This window comes from Puma concolor, chromosome B4, assembly GCF_028749965.1.
Source record: "Puma concolor isolate L17-30 chromosome B4, mPumCon1.1.hap2, whole genome shotgun sequence".
Classification (NCBI taxonomy): domain Eukaryota; kingdom Metazoa; phylum Chordata; class Mammalia; order Carnivora; family Felidae; genus Puma; species Puma concolor.
Window position 1 is genome coordinate 74249543 of NC_141673.1, and position 19290 is coordinate 74268832.

Genomic DNA, 19290 nt, shown 5'->3' on the forward strand with positions numbered 1-19290 from the left:
AGAAACATATCCATAGTGAAAGGACAGAAGTAGTATAAAAGGCAACTTTGGAAATCAAAAGTGAAAATCACACAGTAAGTATGACCCCATGATTTGAAATTGTTTGCATAACTGGAGGAATGGACAATGTGCACCACTTTTATGGTCTAATCCTTGAGCAATCATTGGCTCATTTAGTGGGTAAATAAGTTGAAGTCCTATAGATTTTTAATTTTCTTAATGTTTATTTTTTTGAGACAGAGACAGAAAGAGAAAGAGACAGAGCGTGATCAGGGAGGGGCAGAGAGGGGGAGAGACACAGAATCTGAAGTAGGCTCTAGGCTCTGAGCTGTCAGCACAGAGCCTGACGTGGGCTCGAATCCATGAGCCGAGCCGCGAGATCATGACCTGAGCCGAAGTCGAATGCCTAACCAACTGAGCCACCCAAGTACCCCTGAAGTCCTATTCATTTTTGAACATAAACATTTAGGACTGTTACAATGACTTGTAGCTGATTATTAGACCATTTTCTATAAATTGGTTTTGGTTGACCACATTAGCTATTGTTTTCCTTATTTCTCAATCCCATCATACATTAAACAGATAAAGGGTGGAAGATGAGTTTTCTCTGGGCAAAAAGCTCCATGAAATCAGATCCAATGTTACATTTTCCTTGGACTGTGTTTTTCCTATATTTAATTTCATTTTATATGTAGAAGCACTCAGATTTAACTAATGCATTGCCTCTATTCTAAACTCAATTTAAAATAATGATGAAAAATATAAACCGAAAACACATTTTTCTCTCTCATAGAAATTCCTTTCATCAAACTTTATGAACATACCCACATTCACCCATCCATGGTTACACACACACACACACACACACACACACACACACACACACACACGGTGTGATAACAATAATTTTCATTTGTATTCGTTCCCTTCAAGGTAACATAGGCTAAAAGAAACCACAATGTCTAAGTTACATCTGAATATTTCTACTTTCATTTCAGCCTTCTGATAAGGCATAACAGTTTACGCACTAAACTAGTTTTATTGTCCAAAAAATTTATCAGGGATCATCAGAGGAAATTACTTTCCTCTCTAACCTGCTCACTGCCCCACTCCTAACACTAATTTCAGAATCAGCAGTTTAGATCACTGACATCTGAAAATGAATTAGAATTAGTTCATCTCGAATCTGGCAAATTCTTTTATATATATACACATATATATATACACATATATATATACATATATATACACATATATATACATATACATATATACAGACATATATATAGACATATATATATAATGTCTAATATATAACATATTCAATATGTTTTGAGACAGATATATTCTTGGAAGGTTGAGTGAAAATTGAGTTTTTCTTAAATTTTTTTTTTAACATTTTTATTTATTTTTGAGACAGGGAGAGACAGAGCATGAACAGGGGAGGGTCAGAGAGAGGGAGACACAGAATCCGAAACAGTCTCCAGGCTCTGAGCCGTCAGCACAGAGCCCGACACGGGGCTTGAACTCACGGACTGTGAGATCATGACCTGAGCCGAAGTCGGCCGCTTAACCGACTGAGCCACCCAGGCGCCCCGTAAAATTGAGTTTTTCAAAAGCAATTCATAATTTAAATGTGCTACTAGATCTCACTATGTGGAACTTGTTAGTATTTTTTTTTTTTTATTGGCATGAAGTGAATAATCATCCCTTAGTTTCTCTTTTTAGAGAGTCTTGATCTACAAAAGGGAAAGAAAGAAAAACAGATTAAGCTTCTTGGCCTTTGAGCCAAAAATGGTCTTTTGGGCCACTGCCAGCATTGGAAATCTTATAAAATTATAAATCCACAATATACAATTATAAATGCCATACACACACATGAAATTTTGCATACAATTTCAGGAAGTCCATGGGACCCCTTGAATCCTGTCTATGGACTCCAGATTATGATTTCCTGGACTAGATGAGAAAATAAATTAAATGGATAAATGGACCAATAATATTACTTGAGGCATGCTATATTTTCTTATATATTACTCATCATTACTATAATAAATTTAAAAGAACTGTTTAATTTTATATCCCATGACTTAATATATAAAGCATATTTGAAGGTTTAATTTATATACATTTTGTGGCACAAGTTATGCAAATATTGGCTTTTTTAATAGCAAACTTCTCTTGACATAAATTGAATACCTTTTATATTAATAGAAATAAAGTTTTGAGAATGATTATAACTTGCAGACTTTTAACAGTACTAAGCAATACTTTTTATCTGCCTATATGGTTGTTTTTTAATATCCTGCTGTAGTTTAGGGGCTTAAAATGTTCTATCGTGTTTCTACTGAGTGCACTTGCCAGGTTCTATTGATTTAAAGTATTTTCTCTGGAACTAAAAAGCTTACAGAAAAACCTTTATAGGGGCGCCTGGGTGGCGCAGTCGGTTAAGCGTCCGACTTCAGCCAGGTCACGATCTCGCGGTCCATCAGTTCGAGCCCCGCGTCGGGCTCTGGGCTGATGGCTCAGAGCCTGGAGCCTGTTTCCGATTCTGTGTCTCCCTCTCTTTGTCCCTCCCCCGTTCATGCTCTGTCTCTCTCTGTCCCAAAAATAAATAAACGTTGAAAAAAAAATTAAAAAAAAAAAAAGAAGAAAAACCTTTATATTTCCAAACAATACCTGTAATAGCTTCCTTTTATTTGTTTTACCTCTATAAAAAACATACATTATGATGATTATTAATTACCTAAGTATGTGTGGATAATACCATTAATACCCTGATTGCATTTGCCAAACTTCTTCTTCCTTCTAAATACTGGGAATTTACCATACTCTAATTATATAAAAACACTGCTGTACAAGCGTTGTAACATAACCCCTTTTGTAACATTAGTGCTAAATCTGTTAATATGCAAGCAATTTCCATTAAACACATACATAGGCTATTGCTAAAAAAGGCTTAACAGCTAGTAGTCTGACTGGAAAATACAGGGAACTAGTCTCTCTCTCTCTCTGATAACTCTTGAATGCTAGATGTCCCAGATCATAAAATACTTTTAATGGAAATACAGAATTTAAATGCACTTTCTTCAAGTTAGCATAAGAGATGTATGGAATGAATGTCTAAGTTCATTTGGATATGAACTTCAGCTGGACTTCTATTACTCCATTGGAGAATATGTTAACTGGACTATAAGTCTTCTCAGCATTTCCCCAGTATGACTTGGGGACTCCATATTACCATTGCTCTAGAGGGAAATACGGGAGATGTATGAGGTTGAATGAAACTATAATGATCCAGAAAGGGTATGAAGACAAACCACATATCTCATGTCATTTACTAAATATTTGTTTGATTGTGCAAAAAGTGTCTGAACAAGTGTGGAATAAATATTAGTCAATAAGTATTTCTAGTAGATGAAATATGAAAACATAAAAACTTTAACATAAAAAAGAATAAAATTAAAATGTTAACATGACACTGAGAGAGAAAAAGAGAGCTATGAAAATATGAAATGGAATTCTGCAACTCACTTAAGGATTAATAAAAAATACATATGTGAATTTCACAATCCAGTAGAGAAGATAACTCATATGCACAGATTGCTATAAAATGCATTATAGAAAGCAGTAAATGTTATGAAAGTTTAGAAGAGAAGGGCTTATGTTGGTGACGTCAGGAAAGGACTCATTAATTTGGTAATACTTGAGCCTAGCCTTGAAGGATGGCTTAAGACTTGGGCAACAAATAATGACTACAGGAAATGGAAGCAATGTTGTGAACCAAGGAACACAGCTGGAAATCCTAGGATATTTTTGTAGACTGGTGGGACACTGGAGTTGGTTACGTAGAATGGTAAGAAATTAAAGCTAAACAGGCTGAGGTCAATACATGGACCTTCTTGGTGCTTAGTTAAAAGGAGTGGTCTTTATTCTGTAGGCGGTGAGGGAAGAGCCAATGAATGATGTTTTGAGATGGCCTTACAGCTATACAGCAAAGACCAGTATCAAAGGAGCTGTATTTTCAAAAAGGGCATATCCCAGCACATTCTCAATTATATATAAGAACAAAAACACTGCTCTGAAAGCTAGCAACAAATAGAAACATGATGCATGTATAAATTAACTTCTTATTCTAAGATTACAGTAATAAATACGTAACACTTGAAGTTATAGTCAACAGTATCAGTATGTTTTTTCCATAAAAAATAAAAATGGAAACACTATTCTCAACACACGAAAAGTATTAGCAGAAACTGAGAACTTCTGGTAAATACTGAGTTTAAAAGCACAAACATTTAGTAGGAGGTATGTGGTGTAAGTTTCTAGAAGACATGTAGTTAGTAAAACAAACAAAATCAGTGTTGTTTACTACTTGTCTAGCAAAAATCATTCTTAAGCATGGATGAGGAGCTGTTCTCAAGGACCAAGACTCTAAATATATAAGAATTCATACCAGAGTGACCAGAAGATTATACATAGTTATGCAAGTCAAATACCTTTGGTTTCATAATTTTAAAATGTTGAAACTCTTACCTCGCACAACAAGATCAGCTGAAGCTGAAGAATTGTCCACGATTGTCTGAGCAGTGCACGTGTATCTCCCAGCATGCTTCAGCTGGGCATTTCGGATGAGCAGTTCTCCATTGGAATCCAGCTGTTAGCAAAGACAGCAGTCATTCACATCAGTATAATCTTCACCAATTTTATGGCATTTAGGATTCAAGAGGTACATTTTCTCCCTAACAAAATGGGTACCATGAAAAGGTATATCTTTTAGATATGCTAACTCTGTCCTATGTCTTTTAATGACAATTCTGTCTTTACTTAGGTTACTTAAAGTCTGGACTTTGGTATCTCAAGAGATAAATAAAGTGAGTGAATTGTATAAGATCCCTTTTTTTAACATTTATTTATTATTGAGAGACAGAGAGACAGAGCATGAGCATGGGAGGGACAGGGAGAGGAGGAAACACAGAATATGAAGCAGGCTCCAGGCTTTGAGCTGTCAGAGCCGGATGCGGGGCTCAAACTCAGAAACCGAGAGATCATGACCTGAGCTGAAGTCGGACGCTTCACTGACTGAGCTACCCAGGTGCCCCTGTGAGATCCTTTTAGTCCTAATATCTTTAACATTCTATTATTTGTATTATCAGAAGGCCATACAGAGATAAAATATTTCATTGATATCTTTTTTTTTTTAATTTTTTTTTTAACGTTTATTTATTTTTGAGACAGAGAGAGACAGAGAATGAACAGGGGAGGGGCAGAGAGAGAGGGAGGCACAGAATCTGAAGCAGGCTCCAGGCTCTGAGCTGTCAGCACAGAGCCCGACGTGGGGCTAGAACTCACGGACCGCGAGATCATGACCTGAGCCGAAGTCGGCCGCCTAACCGACTGAGCCACCCAGGCGCCCCTCATTGATATCTTTAAAAGATAAATGATAAAGTCTAAACCTCTTCATTGTAAATGTCAATAAGGATAACTAAATGGTAGAAGGCTAAGAAGAATTATTAATTTGGTTTTGCAAAGCCAATATAATTGATTAATTTCAAGATGTACTAAGGTTAATTACACAAAGATACTAAAAGTGTGTAGAAACTGTCAAAAATGGACTATTCTAATATTTTCCATTTAGGTCAAAACATAAGCTCCATGTAGGCAAAGAATTTTGTTTTGTCACTGCTCTATTCTTAGCATTTGACTGATCAATATATATGTTTTGAAGAAGGCTGAGGGAGTCTTGCTTGTGAGAGACAAGGCACCATCTCAATGCAATTTCTAAAAATAGTTAATATTTATTGAATGCCCACTCTGTACGAGGTGCTGGGCTATGCAAGTATGGAAGTGTGTGTGTGTGTGTGTGTGTGTGTGTGTGTGTGTGTGTGCATGTGCGTGAGTGTATAAAATCTCATTCAATTCTCTTCTGACAACAGTCCTATGAGATAGGTCCTATTCTGTCCATTTTATTGAAGATACGAGACTTAGAGTAGCTAAGTAATTTAACCAAGGTCACTGAGCTTGTTGCATAGCGGGAGCATTATCATTATCTCCAAACTATTCATTTAGAGAAAAATTTGGAAAACTCAATTGTTAAGTAGATATTTCATTTTCTCAAGAACCAAATATATTGATTTACTATTCTAATCACAAATATCCGCTATCTTAAAAGATGAAAAATTGGTGATTAGGTTAATGTCTGAGAAAATAAATGAGGATAATTTTTATATGATATGATAGACCTACACATTTTTAAATTTTGGTTTTTTAATGACTGTGGAATGAAGGCTCTACTTCACCATGGGTTTTGCAAATGGCCCTTTCATATGTTAATTTCCTTCTGGTTTTGGAAAGTATTCTGGTTTGCTATACTTGTTTAGTTAATGAGATTAGGAATGCAGGCATACCTTGAAGATATTGCAGGTTTAGTTCCAGACCACCACCATAGAGAAAGTCAAATGATTTTTTTTTTTACTTCCCAGTGCATATAAAAGTTATGTTTATACTGTATAGTCTATTCAGTGTGTGATGACATTATGTCTAAAAAAGCAATATACATACCTTAATTTAAAAATACATTATTGCAAAAAAATGCTAACCATCATATGAGCTGTCAGCAAATCATAATCTTTTGCTGGGGGAGGGAGTTGCCTTACTGATGCTTGCTGACTGATCAGGATGGTGGTTGTTGAAGTTTGGGGTGGCTGTGGCAATTTCTTTTTTTTTAAATTTTTTAAAATATATATTCTGAGAGGGAGAAATAGAGAGGAGGGGAGGGGCAGAGAGAGAGAGAGAGAGAGACAGAGAAAGATTCCCAAGCAGGCTCCTTATTGTCAGCACAAAGTCCGATATGTGCCTCAAACCTATGAACAATGAAATCATGACCTGAGCTGAAGTTAGATGCTTAAATGACTAAGCCACTCAGGTACCCACAATTTCTTAAAATAAGACAACAGTGAAGCTTGCCCCATAGATTGACTCTTCCTTTCATTAAAGATTTCTCTGTAGCATATGATGTTGTTTGATAGCATTTACACACAACTCAACTTCTTTCAAAATGGGAGTTCATCCAGTCCCTGCCCATGCTTTATCAACTAAGTTGATTTAATATTCTAAATCCTTTTGTTGTCATTTCAACAATTTTCACAGCATCTTCACCAGGAATAGATTCCATCTCAAGGAAACATGTTCTTTGCCCATCCATAAGAAGAAACTCCTCATCTGCTCAAGTTTCATTATAAGATTGCAGCAATTCAGTCAAATCCTTAAGCTTCACTTCTAATTCTAGTTCTCTTGCTCTTTCCACAATATCTACAGTTGCTTCCTCCACTGAAGTCTTGAACCCCTCAAAGTCATCCATGAGGGTTAGAAACAAATTCTTTCAAAATCCTCTTTGTGTTGATACTTTGGCACCTTTCCATGAATTTCAAATGTTCTTACTGGCATGTAAAACTGAATCCTTTTCAGAAGTTTTTCAGTTTTCTTTGTCCAGATCCATCAGAGAAATCACTATCTATGGCAGCTATAGCTTTATAAAATGTAGTTCTTAAGTAATAAGACTTGAAATGAAAACACTAATTTTAAAAGATATATGTACCCATATGTTTACTGCAGCATTACTTACAATAGCCATGGTATGGAACCAGCCCAAGTGTCCGCTGATAGATGAGTGGATAAAGAAGATGTGGTACACACACACACATACACACACACATACACACACACACACACACACACACACACACCACACACACCGGAATATGAGTCACAAAAATGAAGGAAATCTTGTAATTTACTACAACTTGGACATATTATTCAAAGTGAAATAAGTCAGAGAAAGACAAATACCATAGTATTTACTACATATGAAATCTAACAAGAAAACCCAAAATAAATGAACAAACCAACCAAACTCAAATACAGAGAACAATATGGTGGTTGCCAGAAGGGAGGCTGGTGGCGGAATGGGCAAAATAGGTGAAGGGAATTAAGAGGTACAAACTTCCAGTTTTAAAATCACAAGTCATGGAGATGAAAAGTACAGTGTGGAGAATATAGACAATAATTTGTAATGATGTACAGTGACTATGCTTATTGGGGTGAGCACTGAGTAATGTACAGAATGTGTTGAATTACTGTGTTATACGTCTGAAAGTAATAAAACATTGTATGTCAGTTACACTTTAATTACAACTTGAAAGGAATAATAGACTTGAAAGTTGAAATTGCATCTTGATCCATGGGCTGCAGAATAGATGTTGTGTTAGCAGGCATGAACACAACATTAACCTTGCTGTACATCTCTATCAAGTCTCTTTGGTGACGAGGTGCACTGTCAATGGGCACTATTGTTTTGAAAGAAGTCACTTTTTTATGATCAATAGGTTTCAACAGTGGGCTTAAAATATTCAGTAAATCATATTGTCAACAGATGTGTTGTCATCCAGGCTTTGCTGTTCCATTTATAAAGCAAAGGCAGAGTAGATTTTGCATAACTCTTACCAGCCCTAGGATTCTCAGAATGGTAAATGAGAATTGGCTTCAACTTACAGTCACCAGTTGCGTTAATCCTCCACAAGAAAGTCAGCCAGTCCTTTGAATTTGTGAAGGCAGGCATTGACTTTTCTCTAGCTATGAAAGTCCTAGATGGTATCTTCTAGTATAAGGCTAGATTTGAAAATGTATTGTTTAGTGTAGCCACCTTCATTAATGGTCTTAGCTAGACCATCTTGTTGCTGCTTCTCCACCAGCACCTGCTGCTTCACCTTGCATTGTTATGTTGTGGGGATGGCTTCTTCCTTCATGCCTCACGAAACAATGTGTGCTAGCGTCAACTTTTCCTCTGCAGCTTCCTCATCTCTCTCAGCTCTCACAGAATTGAATAGAGTCTGGATCTTGCTCTGGATTAGGCTCTGGTTTAAGGGAATGTTTTGGCTGGTTTGATCTTCTATCCAGACCACTAAACCTTTCTCCTTACCAGCAATAAGGCTGTTCTGCTTTCTTATCCTTCATGTGTTCACTGGAGTAGCACTTTTAATGTCCTTCAAAAACTTTTCCTTTGTATTCACAACTTGGTTAATTGTTTGACACAAGAGTCCTAGATTTAGGCCTATCGTGGCTTTCGACATGCCTTCCTCTCTAAGTTTAATGATTTCTAGCATTTGATTGAAAGACAGATGTTGACCTCGGCTCGGGTTAGGATCTCACGATGCGTGAATTCAAGCCCGGCATCAGGTGTGCACAAGCCTCGCTCTGGGTGGGCCCTGCTTCTCTGTCTCTCCCTCCCTCTCTTTCTCTCTCTCTCTCTCTTCCCTTTGTGAGATTCTCTCTCCCTCTCTCTCTCTCTTTCTCTGCCCTTCATTCACTTATGCCCTGTCATATATGTATGTGTGTGTGTGTGTGTATGCATATATATATAAAGTGAGAGATATGAAAGTCTTTCTTTTACTCAAATACTTAGTGGGCATTGTAGGGTTATTGGCCTGATTTCAATACTGTTGTATGTCAGGTAATAGGGTAGGCCAACCACACTCAGAACACACACAACATTTACTAAGTTCACTGTTTCATATAGGTACAATTCATGGCATGCAAAAACAATGACAAGAGTAACATCAAAGATCACTGATCACAGATGACCATAACAAATATAATAATAATGAAAGTTTGAAATATTGTGAGAATTATCAAAATATGACACAGGGACACAAAGGAAGGAAATGCTATTGGAAAAACAGTGCTGACAGACTTATTCAACATAGGGTTGCCACAAACTTTCAATCTTTAAAAACACATTATCTACAAATATCCATGAAGTGCAATAAAACAAGGTATGCTTGTAATCACTAGTTATAATCTGAGCACATTAGTTCAGTTGGTTATAATGGGATCACTACTATCTCCATATAAAGAACTTGTCAGTGGCCACACACATTGTTCCTTGACAGTAACCAGTCTTAGTAAAAATGAAGATAAAGTTTACACAATTTAATGTCAGTTGGGGGTCTTCTTGTGCCCTGAGGTCTAGATTGACTAAAAATCCAGCTTCCAAGATTTCTGAAAATTCTTAGGGTAGGAGAGTATTTTCCTCCTGCTATATTTTTTAGTTATTTTGGTGCCACCAAGGAACACCATACAAGAAATTTAGCTCTTTCTCTATTTTGTCATACAACCTAGTAACACAAGGTACTCCCTAGTAAGGTGGGTTTACTGAATTGAAGATGATGGAATTGGTTGTATCCCACAGGGTGGGGCATATCAACATTAAAAATGATCATTCACTACATATTTCTATTCTTAAAAGTCCTGTTGGCCATATTTTTACTGGGGATTTCTCAGTGACTTTACCTTTTCCAGTGCCTTGCCATCTTGCTGGCATGCACTCCTGCTCCCGTCTCTTACTTCTCTCTGTTTTCCCCTGGAAACAGAGAATTATTCTTCTTTCTTCATGTTAATCTGCTTAATTCTATGACGGCTGCTTGGATTGAATAATATCTATTCTTTAAAACCTGAACTTCTGTTCTTAGGTTTTTTCCCCCTTTTTTAAAAAATCTCTTAATCCTCAATTCATTTTAATCTGGTTCCCACCTCTTCAACTTATTTTACTTGACTTCTAATAGCATTTGAGCTTTCCTACACACTCAATTTCCAATCATCTAGGACAACACACTTTTCAGAAACTTTGAGGGCATTTTCAATCCTCTTCTTCAACTTCCTTATAATTCAGTCATAAATTCTTGAATTTATCCATTCCTCCCATTACCACTATCTCTTTCTTTTTCTAAGCTACCCACATCTCTCACTGAACTACTATGACCTATTAGATCACAACCTCCACCCTTATTCTACTCTATTCTCTTCTCTACTTGGTACCCAGAGTGACCTTTTTATTTATTTATTTATTTATTTATTTATTTATTTTTTTTTTTCAACGTTTATTTATTTTTGGGACAGAGAGAGACAGAGCATGAACGGGGGAGGGGCAGAGACAGAGGGAGACACAGAATCGGAAACAGGCTCCAGGCTCTGAGCCATCAGCCCAGAGCCTGACACGGGGCTCGAACTCCCGGACCGCGAGATCGTGACCTGGCTGAAGTCGGACGCTCAACCGACTGCGCCACCCAGGCGCCCCCAGAGTGACCTTTTTAAAATGCAAGTGTGATCAAATCACCCCTCTTTGTAATAATACAACTTATTGAAAGCTTTAAAAATGTTCCTCTTCCTGGAATAAAACCTATATGTGTTATAATGACCAATCTGGTGCCATTTTCTAGAGTCTGTCCAATATTGCAGCTTACTTAGTGCCCCCATTTCACTTACTCTGCTCTCCAGGAGAACATTCCCTTTTTAAGCCCTTAAATGCATCTTGTTCTCTCCCATCTCTGGTTCTTCATAGTGTTTCCTCTCCTGGAATGTGATCCCCCTCATTCACCTAAGTTAACACTCTCCACTCACCAATACCACTTCATTTCCTCAAGCAAGACTTTCCATTTTCTCTTGTTATATTTTGTCACAGCACCTTTTACCTTATGTCATATAATACATCTCAACTTCAATAAAATATTTGTACAACTGTATGATTAAAGTTGGTTTTCCTGGAGGACTATAGGTTTTATGTGAGGAGGAAACATGCCTGTTTTGTTCATCATTGCATCCTTATGTTACATATGTACAAAGCTGTCTTCTACTGAGACATGATAATTTTTTGAGGGAGGGACTAGATCGTATTTATTATTATATACAAATTAATTATATCTGACGTACAGGGGAAATTCAACAAATATTACGCAAATGAATTAATAAATATTATGTAAAATGTTTTTATTAAATTCTTTTAGTAATTTTGTATGACTTCTTCAGGTAAGATAATAATATTATAAGATAAAATAACCAAATTAAGAACAACTATTGCTATCCACATACATGAGAGCAAATATATATAATATATTTCAAACTAATTTTATTAGGAAATAAAGTTTTAGCACTAACATACAAATTTATAGAAAAAAAAATGCAGTTAACATATAAGAATGGAAACCTCTGAGTTTTCCAACCACTTATATGTGTTATAAAGAATCTGGCCTTGTCGGAAGAGAGGTCTGTTATTTTCTCAGCCTCTGGAAGGTAATCTATATCGTCTTTTTCTGTTTGGGTATCTTGGATGATACTGGATAGACTAACAACATGATTTAGAGTGGGTGTTAGAGACACCTGTATACTTTTAGACTTAGGGTCTAACACTGTCTAGTGACTTAGGTAGTGGCTTTGGTCATGTGGTATCAGTCCAATCTTAAGACTGACATTAACCATATGGTCAATCAAACATGCCTACATGGTTAAGCCCCAGTAAAATCTCTGGATACGAAAGCTCAGGTGAGCTACCCTGGTTGGCAATACTCTGTGCACACCGCCACACACATAGACTGATAAAGTAAAGCATCTTGACTCTACAGAGAGAGAACAATGGAAGTTTTGTATTTCGTATTTTTCCTGGACTCTGCCCTATGCACTTCTTCCATTGGCTTATTTTAATTTGTATTCCTATAACAAACTGACCATAAGTATAATAGCATTCAGGAAGTTCTGTGAGTCCCTTCCAGGAAATCAAAACTGAGGGTGGTTTTGGCAACCCCTGGAACTTGTAGTTCATTTAAGAAGTGAAGATGGTCTTGGAAACTGTACCCTTTGTAGTTGGCCTAGTTCCTCATAGTGCCTTACTAAATAGAATTCTTCTGAGAAAGGAGATAAAGAAATACTATGGTATTATTTATAAATACTTTTTAAAAATATTTGAAGTAAGGAGAGAATAAATGTGTGTGTATAGTGAAGGTAGTAATAAATTTTTCTTGAGCTATCATACGGGCCATTATGGCACATTAGCCAAAGTGTATATGTGGTTTACCACTTAGAAATTTCCCAAACCTAAATCAAAAGACCTGCAAAATATAAATGCCCATTCCTTCCTTCCCCTTCCCCCATGAGTAATTTTCTAGTGAGAAAAAATAAAATTATAGTAAAGTAATATAATTTAAACACTATATATTTGTAAAGCATACGGCTTCAATGTGCTTTCACATTCTTAACAGCACTGTACTGTAATACTAAATATTCAGTAATGGAAGGATATTAAGTAAAATCTTTTTAAGCTATTATGACATAAGATAATAAGGTATATTTGAGAAAACTAATGTTTGCATAAAAAATAAAAAGCAGTTCTATTATATGCTTTCATTATGTGAACTCACTACCTTGTTTGATTCCTATATTTAAACAAAAGCTAATCCTGTTGCTAAACTCACACTATTTCAATGAGTCATGTGATTAGATTGGAATTAAAAAAAAACAACACTTCAGAAATATTAAATGTTTTCATTCAACCTCACAATAAAAAATTGAGGGCAGAAAAATAATATGAAAATAAACAAGTTGTGACACCATAATTGCCTTTAGTAAAAAATTTGTATTCTGTATACCTAAATTCTTTTTTTCTTAATAAAATGGCTTTTTCCTCCAGACTCTCAGTTTGAAACATATTGCTGTTTACATATTCAGTTATTTTATTCTCAGAGAAATAATGTGGCATGATTTTTATACTTTTCACATGTAATGAAAACCGCAAACTATTTTATGTCTTAACATTATATTAAATATATACTATTTTAGAATAAACTCTTTAAAAGTTTTAATTAAAACTACTATAAAAGTTTAATGCTAAAGTAACTTAAATGTCAGCGAGTTTTAAACATTAGGACTCAGGTAGGTAATGACAGACTTCTTGTATATCATTACCTTATGCTTATAATAATAAGGGATTTTAACATTTATTTTCATTGCTGTATATTTGGTAAAGGTGTGTCACTGGAATGTCTCAAGAAGGAAAGCAAAGGAAAATATACTATATCATTTCCAATATAGTTGTGTATGTATAAGAGCTTTCCTGAAGTTTTATAAATGGTAATAGCTCTTTCCATACCTCAAGAGAAGCTGAGGTTCTCTGGTCAGCAGAACGCTTACAAAGCAAGTAAAGATCATGGACCTCAGCACATTCTAGCCACAAATTAGATACGAATGCTCTCTATATTTTCACTAAAAAAACCACAGCTTGGCTGAATTACAAAATGCTTCCCTTCATGTGAGGAGAGTTGAATCACATACTGGAAATTGTGATAGCACAGCTCAGGGATGTTCCAAAGTGTATATGTGGTTTACCACTTAGAAATTTCCCAAATTTAAATCAAAAGACTTCCAAAATATAAATGCCCCTTCCCCCCTTCCCCCCTTCCCCCTCCCCCGTGAGCTAAATCTACAAATTCATCTCTGCAGTATAAATGAATCTGAATTACTAAGATGTAAATTGAATTCATCATCATGAACAAAGAAATAGGTTGTATGGTGCATACAAGGTCTAGATAAAGGCTATATACATATATCAATGAAAATGGCTAAATATCAATGAAAACATCTATTTTGTTCCATTGAAATGCAGAAGGAAGGGCAGATACAGAAGGTTGAAGGAAAGAATATCCCTTAAAGAGAATGTTCTAGAAACTTAGAAGCAAAAGCTATTAAACATGTTTGATACATGCTATATCTATGAGAGATTAAAGAAATTCTCTTTTTAGTTTTGGCTTGTTAGATTAAAAAAGGCATAACTATAGCAGATGTATCACTGCAACTATAAACTTCAATATCACAATCACCAACACAATTTACAGCCTTAGTTAGGGTTCCATAGGTGTCAGACACTATTATAAATAAATATTCTATGTGTGCAGACTCACTTGCTCTTAACAGAAAGTCTGTGAGACAGATACTATTCTTAGTCACATTTCAGGGAAGAGGACACAATACTACTATAACTAAAGCCACTACTATTGCCAGTAGTGATGGAATAGAATTGCTGCTGATAGAACACTTCTGCTGCTACTAATCCTACTATTAAAACTGCACCTGTTAATTGCATTATTGCTGCTGCCACTGTGGCCACTATTCCTGAACTCCTTGGAATATCTGATCTAATTTATTAAGTGACGTTTAGATGTCTGGCAATATGTTTTACGTATATACATTTACATACCTTTCTTATGTAGCTTTTATTATACTCAGGGAGATACTATTTATATTTCCATTTTAAGGACAAGGAATTTGAGATTTTAAGTTGAGGGGCTTGTGGAAGGCTCCACAGTTAACACTCATTACTGGTGTTAAACTGTTTCCAAAATTCTACTTTATGAATCAGACAATGGGATTTAAGTTCACAGTTTTGCAGGTAAAAATGGTTATCTTCTCATAGCAGAAACAATACAATGCTATTATTTTACATAATTATTTATTAAGTTCTTGACTTATTTAAAGGTCCAAACATGAGAAAATAGAAAGAATACTACCATGGTCACCTGTATACCAACATTTGATTCAATAATTGTAAATTTACCATACTTGCTTTACCTAATTAGTAGCTAGCTAGCTCTGTCTTTCCTTGTCTCTATATATACAACGTGTCCATCTTTTTGAGTATTTGAAAAATAAATAACTGATATTATCACACTTTCAGTCCTCAAAATATTAGATTGGATCTACAAAAATGGTTATTATCTTACATAATTGCCAAACCATTTTCACATGTAACATAATTAACACCAATTTCCTAATATTACCTGGTGTAATATTACCTACCTAATATTCAAGTGTTACTACCTAATATTACTAATATTACTACCTAATATTCAAGTGTTATTGTACGCAATGCTTCAGCATTAAGTTTTAATGTGGAAATTTTTTAAAGATATGACTTAAAAATATTATGAAAATGAAATAATATTATCATAAAGACTTAAATTAGGGAAGTGGTCTAGGATTATTACTAAGGTAACCAAGTATTTACAGAGTCAATGTAAATATTGTATATCTTTAAATTTGGTTATTTTGATGGCTGAAGTGTCCAATTTTGATCATTTGGACAATTTTATTCACTTTTTTGTTTTGTTTCTTTTTTTAAACACTTAATATTTTCACTTTTTTTTTAAGAGAGAGCAGGTGAACGAGGGAGAATGGCAGTGGGGAAGAGAGAGAATCTTAAGCAGGCCCCATGCTTAGTGCAGAGGCCGATGTGGGACTCGATCCCATGACCCTGGGATCATGACCTGAGCCTAAATCAAGAATCAGAGCTCAACTGGCTAAGCCATCCAAGTGCCCCTACAGTTTAAAGTAGCTTGGATATTAATTTGTGTGGTTTCACATCAGTTCCCATTAGCCTTAGGGTTCTTAAGATCTTCAAGGATCACTTGGTAGAAGAAAGGAATCATATGGGAAGTTTTGTGGGACAACAACCTCATCTTCTTGTCTTTTATTTATTGGCCTTCTGATTTAAATTCTCTTTGCAAAAAGGATTCTGCTGCTAAAAACTTGTTGTTGTTGTTATTTTATTTATTTTTTTTATTTTTTATTATTTTTTTTAATTTTTTTTTTTTTACATTTATTTATTTTTGAGACAAAGAGAGACAGAGCATGAACGGGGGAGGGTCAGAGAGAGGGAGACACAGAATCTGAAACAGGCTCCAGGCTCTGAGCTGTCAGCACAGAGCCCGACGCGGGGCTCGAACTCAAGGACCGCGAGATCATGACCTGAGCCGAAGTCGGTCGCTCAACCGACTGAGCCACCCAGGCGCCCTTGTTGTTGTTATTTTAAAACTTCTGATGTGGACTAACCTCCTTATATAATAGATGAAAAGCCTGAGGCTCAGAGTGACTGTTTTGACCAAGGACATAGAACTCTGTCAAAGGCAAAACCAGAAAAAACACTCCAGATCTTTAGATACTATTATGTTCTTAAAAACAAAATGAAAAAAAATTAGATAGAATTTTTGGAATATGCCAGCTAATGACAAAATAGTGTACTGCTGGTGTGATATAAATAAAACATCAAAGTCCACAATGTAAAAATTATAAAATTCTTAAGACACCGAAGGGCTACATGTTTATTTCTTCCTTTTATCTAAATACTTATCATATTTTGCCAGAATAATAACTGCCGTGATGCTTAAGTATGCAAGGAGTTCTATGTAAAACAAAGGGACTTTAACTTTGAATGTATTTCTGGACATTTTCCAAGCCAAGACATTTCTGAAGAACAAAGACTTGTTGCTCTATGTTCTTATTTCCACTTACTTAGCATTGCCATCAACAAATGCTCACTAACGACCAGACTGTGGGGTGTTATGCTACAGAATAACCTTAGCTGACATGGTCTCTACACAGGAAGTATAATGTTCTAAAAGAAGCCAGAACATGTATAGACATCTCCCTTTTCATCTCCCTTGACAGAAGTTTCTCAATCTTGGCACTATTGACAATGTGGACCAGATAATTCTCTGTTGTGAGGGAATGTCCTCAGCATTATATGATGTTTAGCAACACCTGTGCTAAACAGATGCCCATAATACATAGCCCTTCTCCCTCCTCCCCATAGTGGTGACAACCCAAATTGTCTCCACAAACGGCCAAAGTCCCCTGGGGAGGAAAATCGCTCCCAGTTTAGAACCACCACTTCAGGGCTTGCATCATCTTGTGGTGCCTGCTGGTCTTCTGGTCTAATGCAATCCTTGCCTGGATGATGGCCCAACCTTCCTTTTCTCTTCCAACCTTTACCCCCCAATTCTGGACAATCGTTACCTTCTTTCTGAGCAGTAACAGAGAACCAATAACATTTTTATTGTCATTCCTTCCTCCTCTCTCTCCCTCTCCTCCTCCGCCCCTCTACCTTTGGATATGCAGAAGCAAAATTTCTGTTCAAATTCATAACATATTCTAGTATGGAACACATAGGTCTTAAATTTAAGCACAATGATGTTACATGTTCAGTATAATTAATATTTTCTTTTAAAAGGAAAACCTAGGGGCGCCTGGGTGGCGCAGTTGGTTAAGCGTCCGACTTCAGCCAGGTCACGATCTCGCGGTCTGTGAGTTCGAGCCCCGCATCGGGCTCTGGGCTGATGGCTCAGAGCCTGGAGCCTGTTTCCGATTCTGTGTCTCCCTCTCTCTCTGCCCCTCACCCGTTCATGCTCTGTCTCTCTCTGTCCCAAAAATAAAATAAACGTTGAAAAAAAAAATTAAAAAAAAAAATAATAAAAAAAATAAAAGGAAAACCTGAGGGTAAGAAGTCTGTCCTCCTGTGTTTTGAATGGTGTTGTATATACAAGCAGAACAAATGCACACCCACACACCTGCAAACACGCACTACACCTATCTACCTAAAGGAGATCAGAAAGAATTGCCTACAACTACTAAAGACCACCAGAAACCATGTAGACTTGATTTACAGTGTATTGCAAAGTTTGCTAATAGTATAGGGAAAGTGAAGTAATTTGGATAAACCTGAGTGAATGTAAAAAGGTTCATTTAACACAATGATAGAATAAATTGGGAGTTGAACAGCACTGCCTTATAGTGCTGTGAACAATGGGAGGTGGGTATTAACCAGTGGATGAGAATCCGAAGTGGTGAAGGCCACGGGGTCTGCGGTCAGAGCACCTTGGTTTCAAATCCTCCCTGTCACCAACAAGTGGTATGAGGACTTTGGACAAGTTACTCAATCTTTCTGATCCTCGGTTTCTTCACGTTGAAAGTTAAGAAAAATCACAATAATATATGTTTCCTAGAGGATTGCTAGGAAGATCAATGGAGAAGCACATGAAAAACATTTAACCCAATGCTGGCCAAACAGGAAGCACTCAATGAATGTTAACCATTCCCTCAGCAAGGAAATAGCTAGAACTTTTTGTTTCAGATTAGGTATCCAGTGCAGCAGGAGTGCAAGAATTAAAGTATGAAAAATTGAGAACTGTAAGCTGAAAAAAACTATGCAGCAAAACCCTCTGGAAATTTCAGTGCGGAATGATTGCCCTCTATGCAGAGTATTAATAACTGCTTACAATCTGCCAGAACTTGTGTCAAGTGCTTTGTAGGCATTCTTTCACGAAATCGTCACAAAATACTAGGAAGCACCAGTTTCGCAAACCCAGTGAAGCAACCTGAATCAAGTAAGTGAATTATTAAAAAAATTTTACAGGGGCGCCTGGGTGGCGCAGTCGGTTAGGCGTCCGACTTCAGCCAGGTCACGATCTCGCGGTCCGTGAGTTCGAGCCCCGCGTCAGGCTCTGGGCTGATGGCTCGGAGCCTGGAGCCTGTTTCCGATTCTGTGTCTCCCTCTCTCTCTGCCCCTCCCCCGTTCATGCTCTGTCTCTCTCTGTCCCAAAAATAAATAAACATTGAAAAAAAAATTTAAAAAAAAAA

At 36.4% G+C, this 19290-nt stretch overlaps 1 protein-coding gene across 5 annotated transcripts in view; it reads right to left on the minus strand.

The window, feature by feature from the left end:
- CNTN1 (contactin 1) overlaps positions 1-19290 on the minus strand; it is a 368487-nt gene that overhangs the window by 108455 nt on the left and 240742 nt on the right. For all 5 annotated transcript variants that reach the window (XM_086713642.1, XM_086713644.1, XM_086713643.1 and 2 more), the window contains one exon: positions 4537-4657. In XM_086713642.1, the coding sequence (XP_086569768.1) occupies positions 4537-4657 (121 nt within the window). The remainder of the gene's footprint in view (positions 1-4536; positions 4658-19290) is intronic.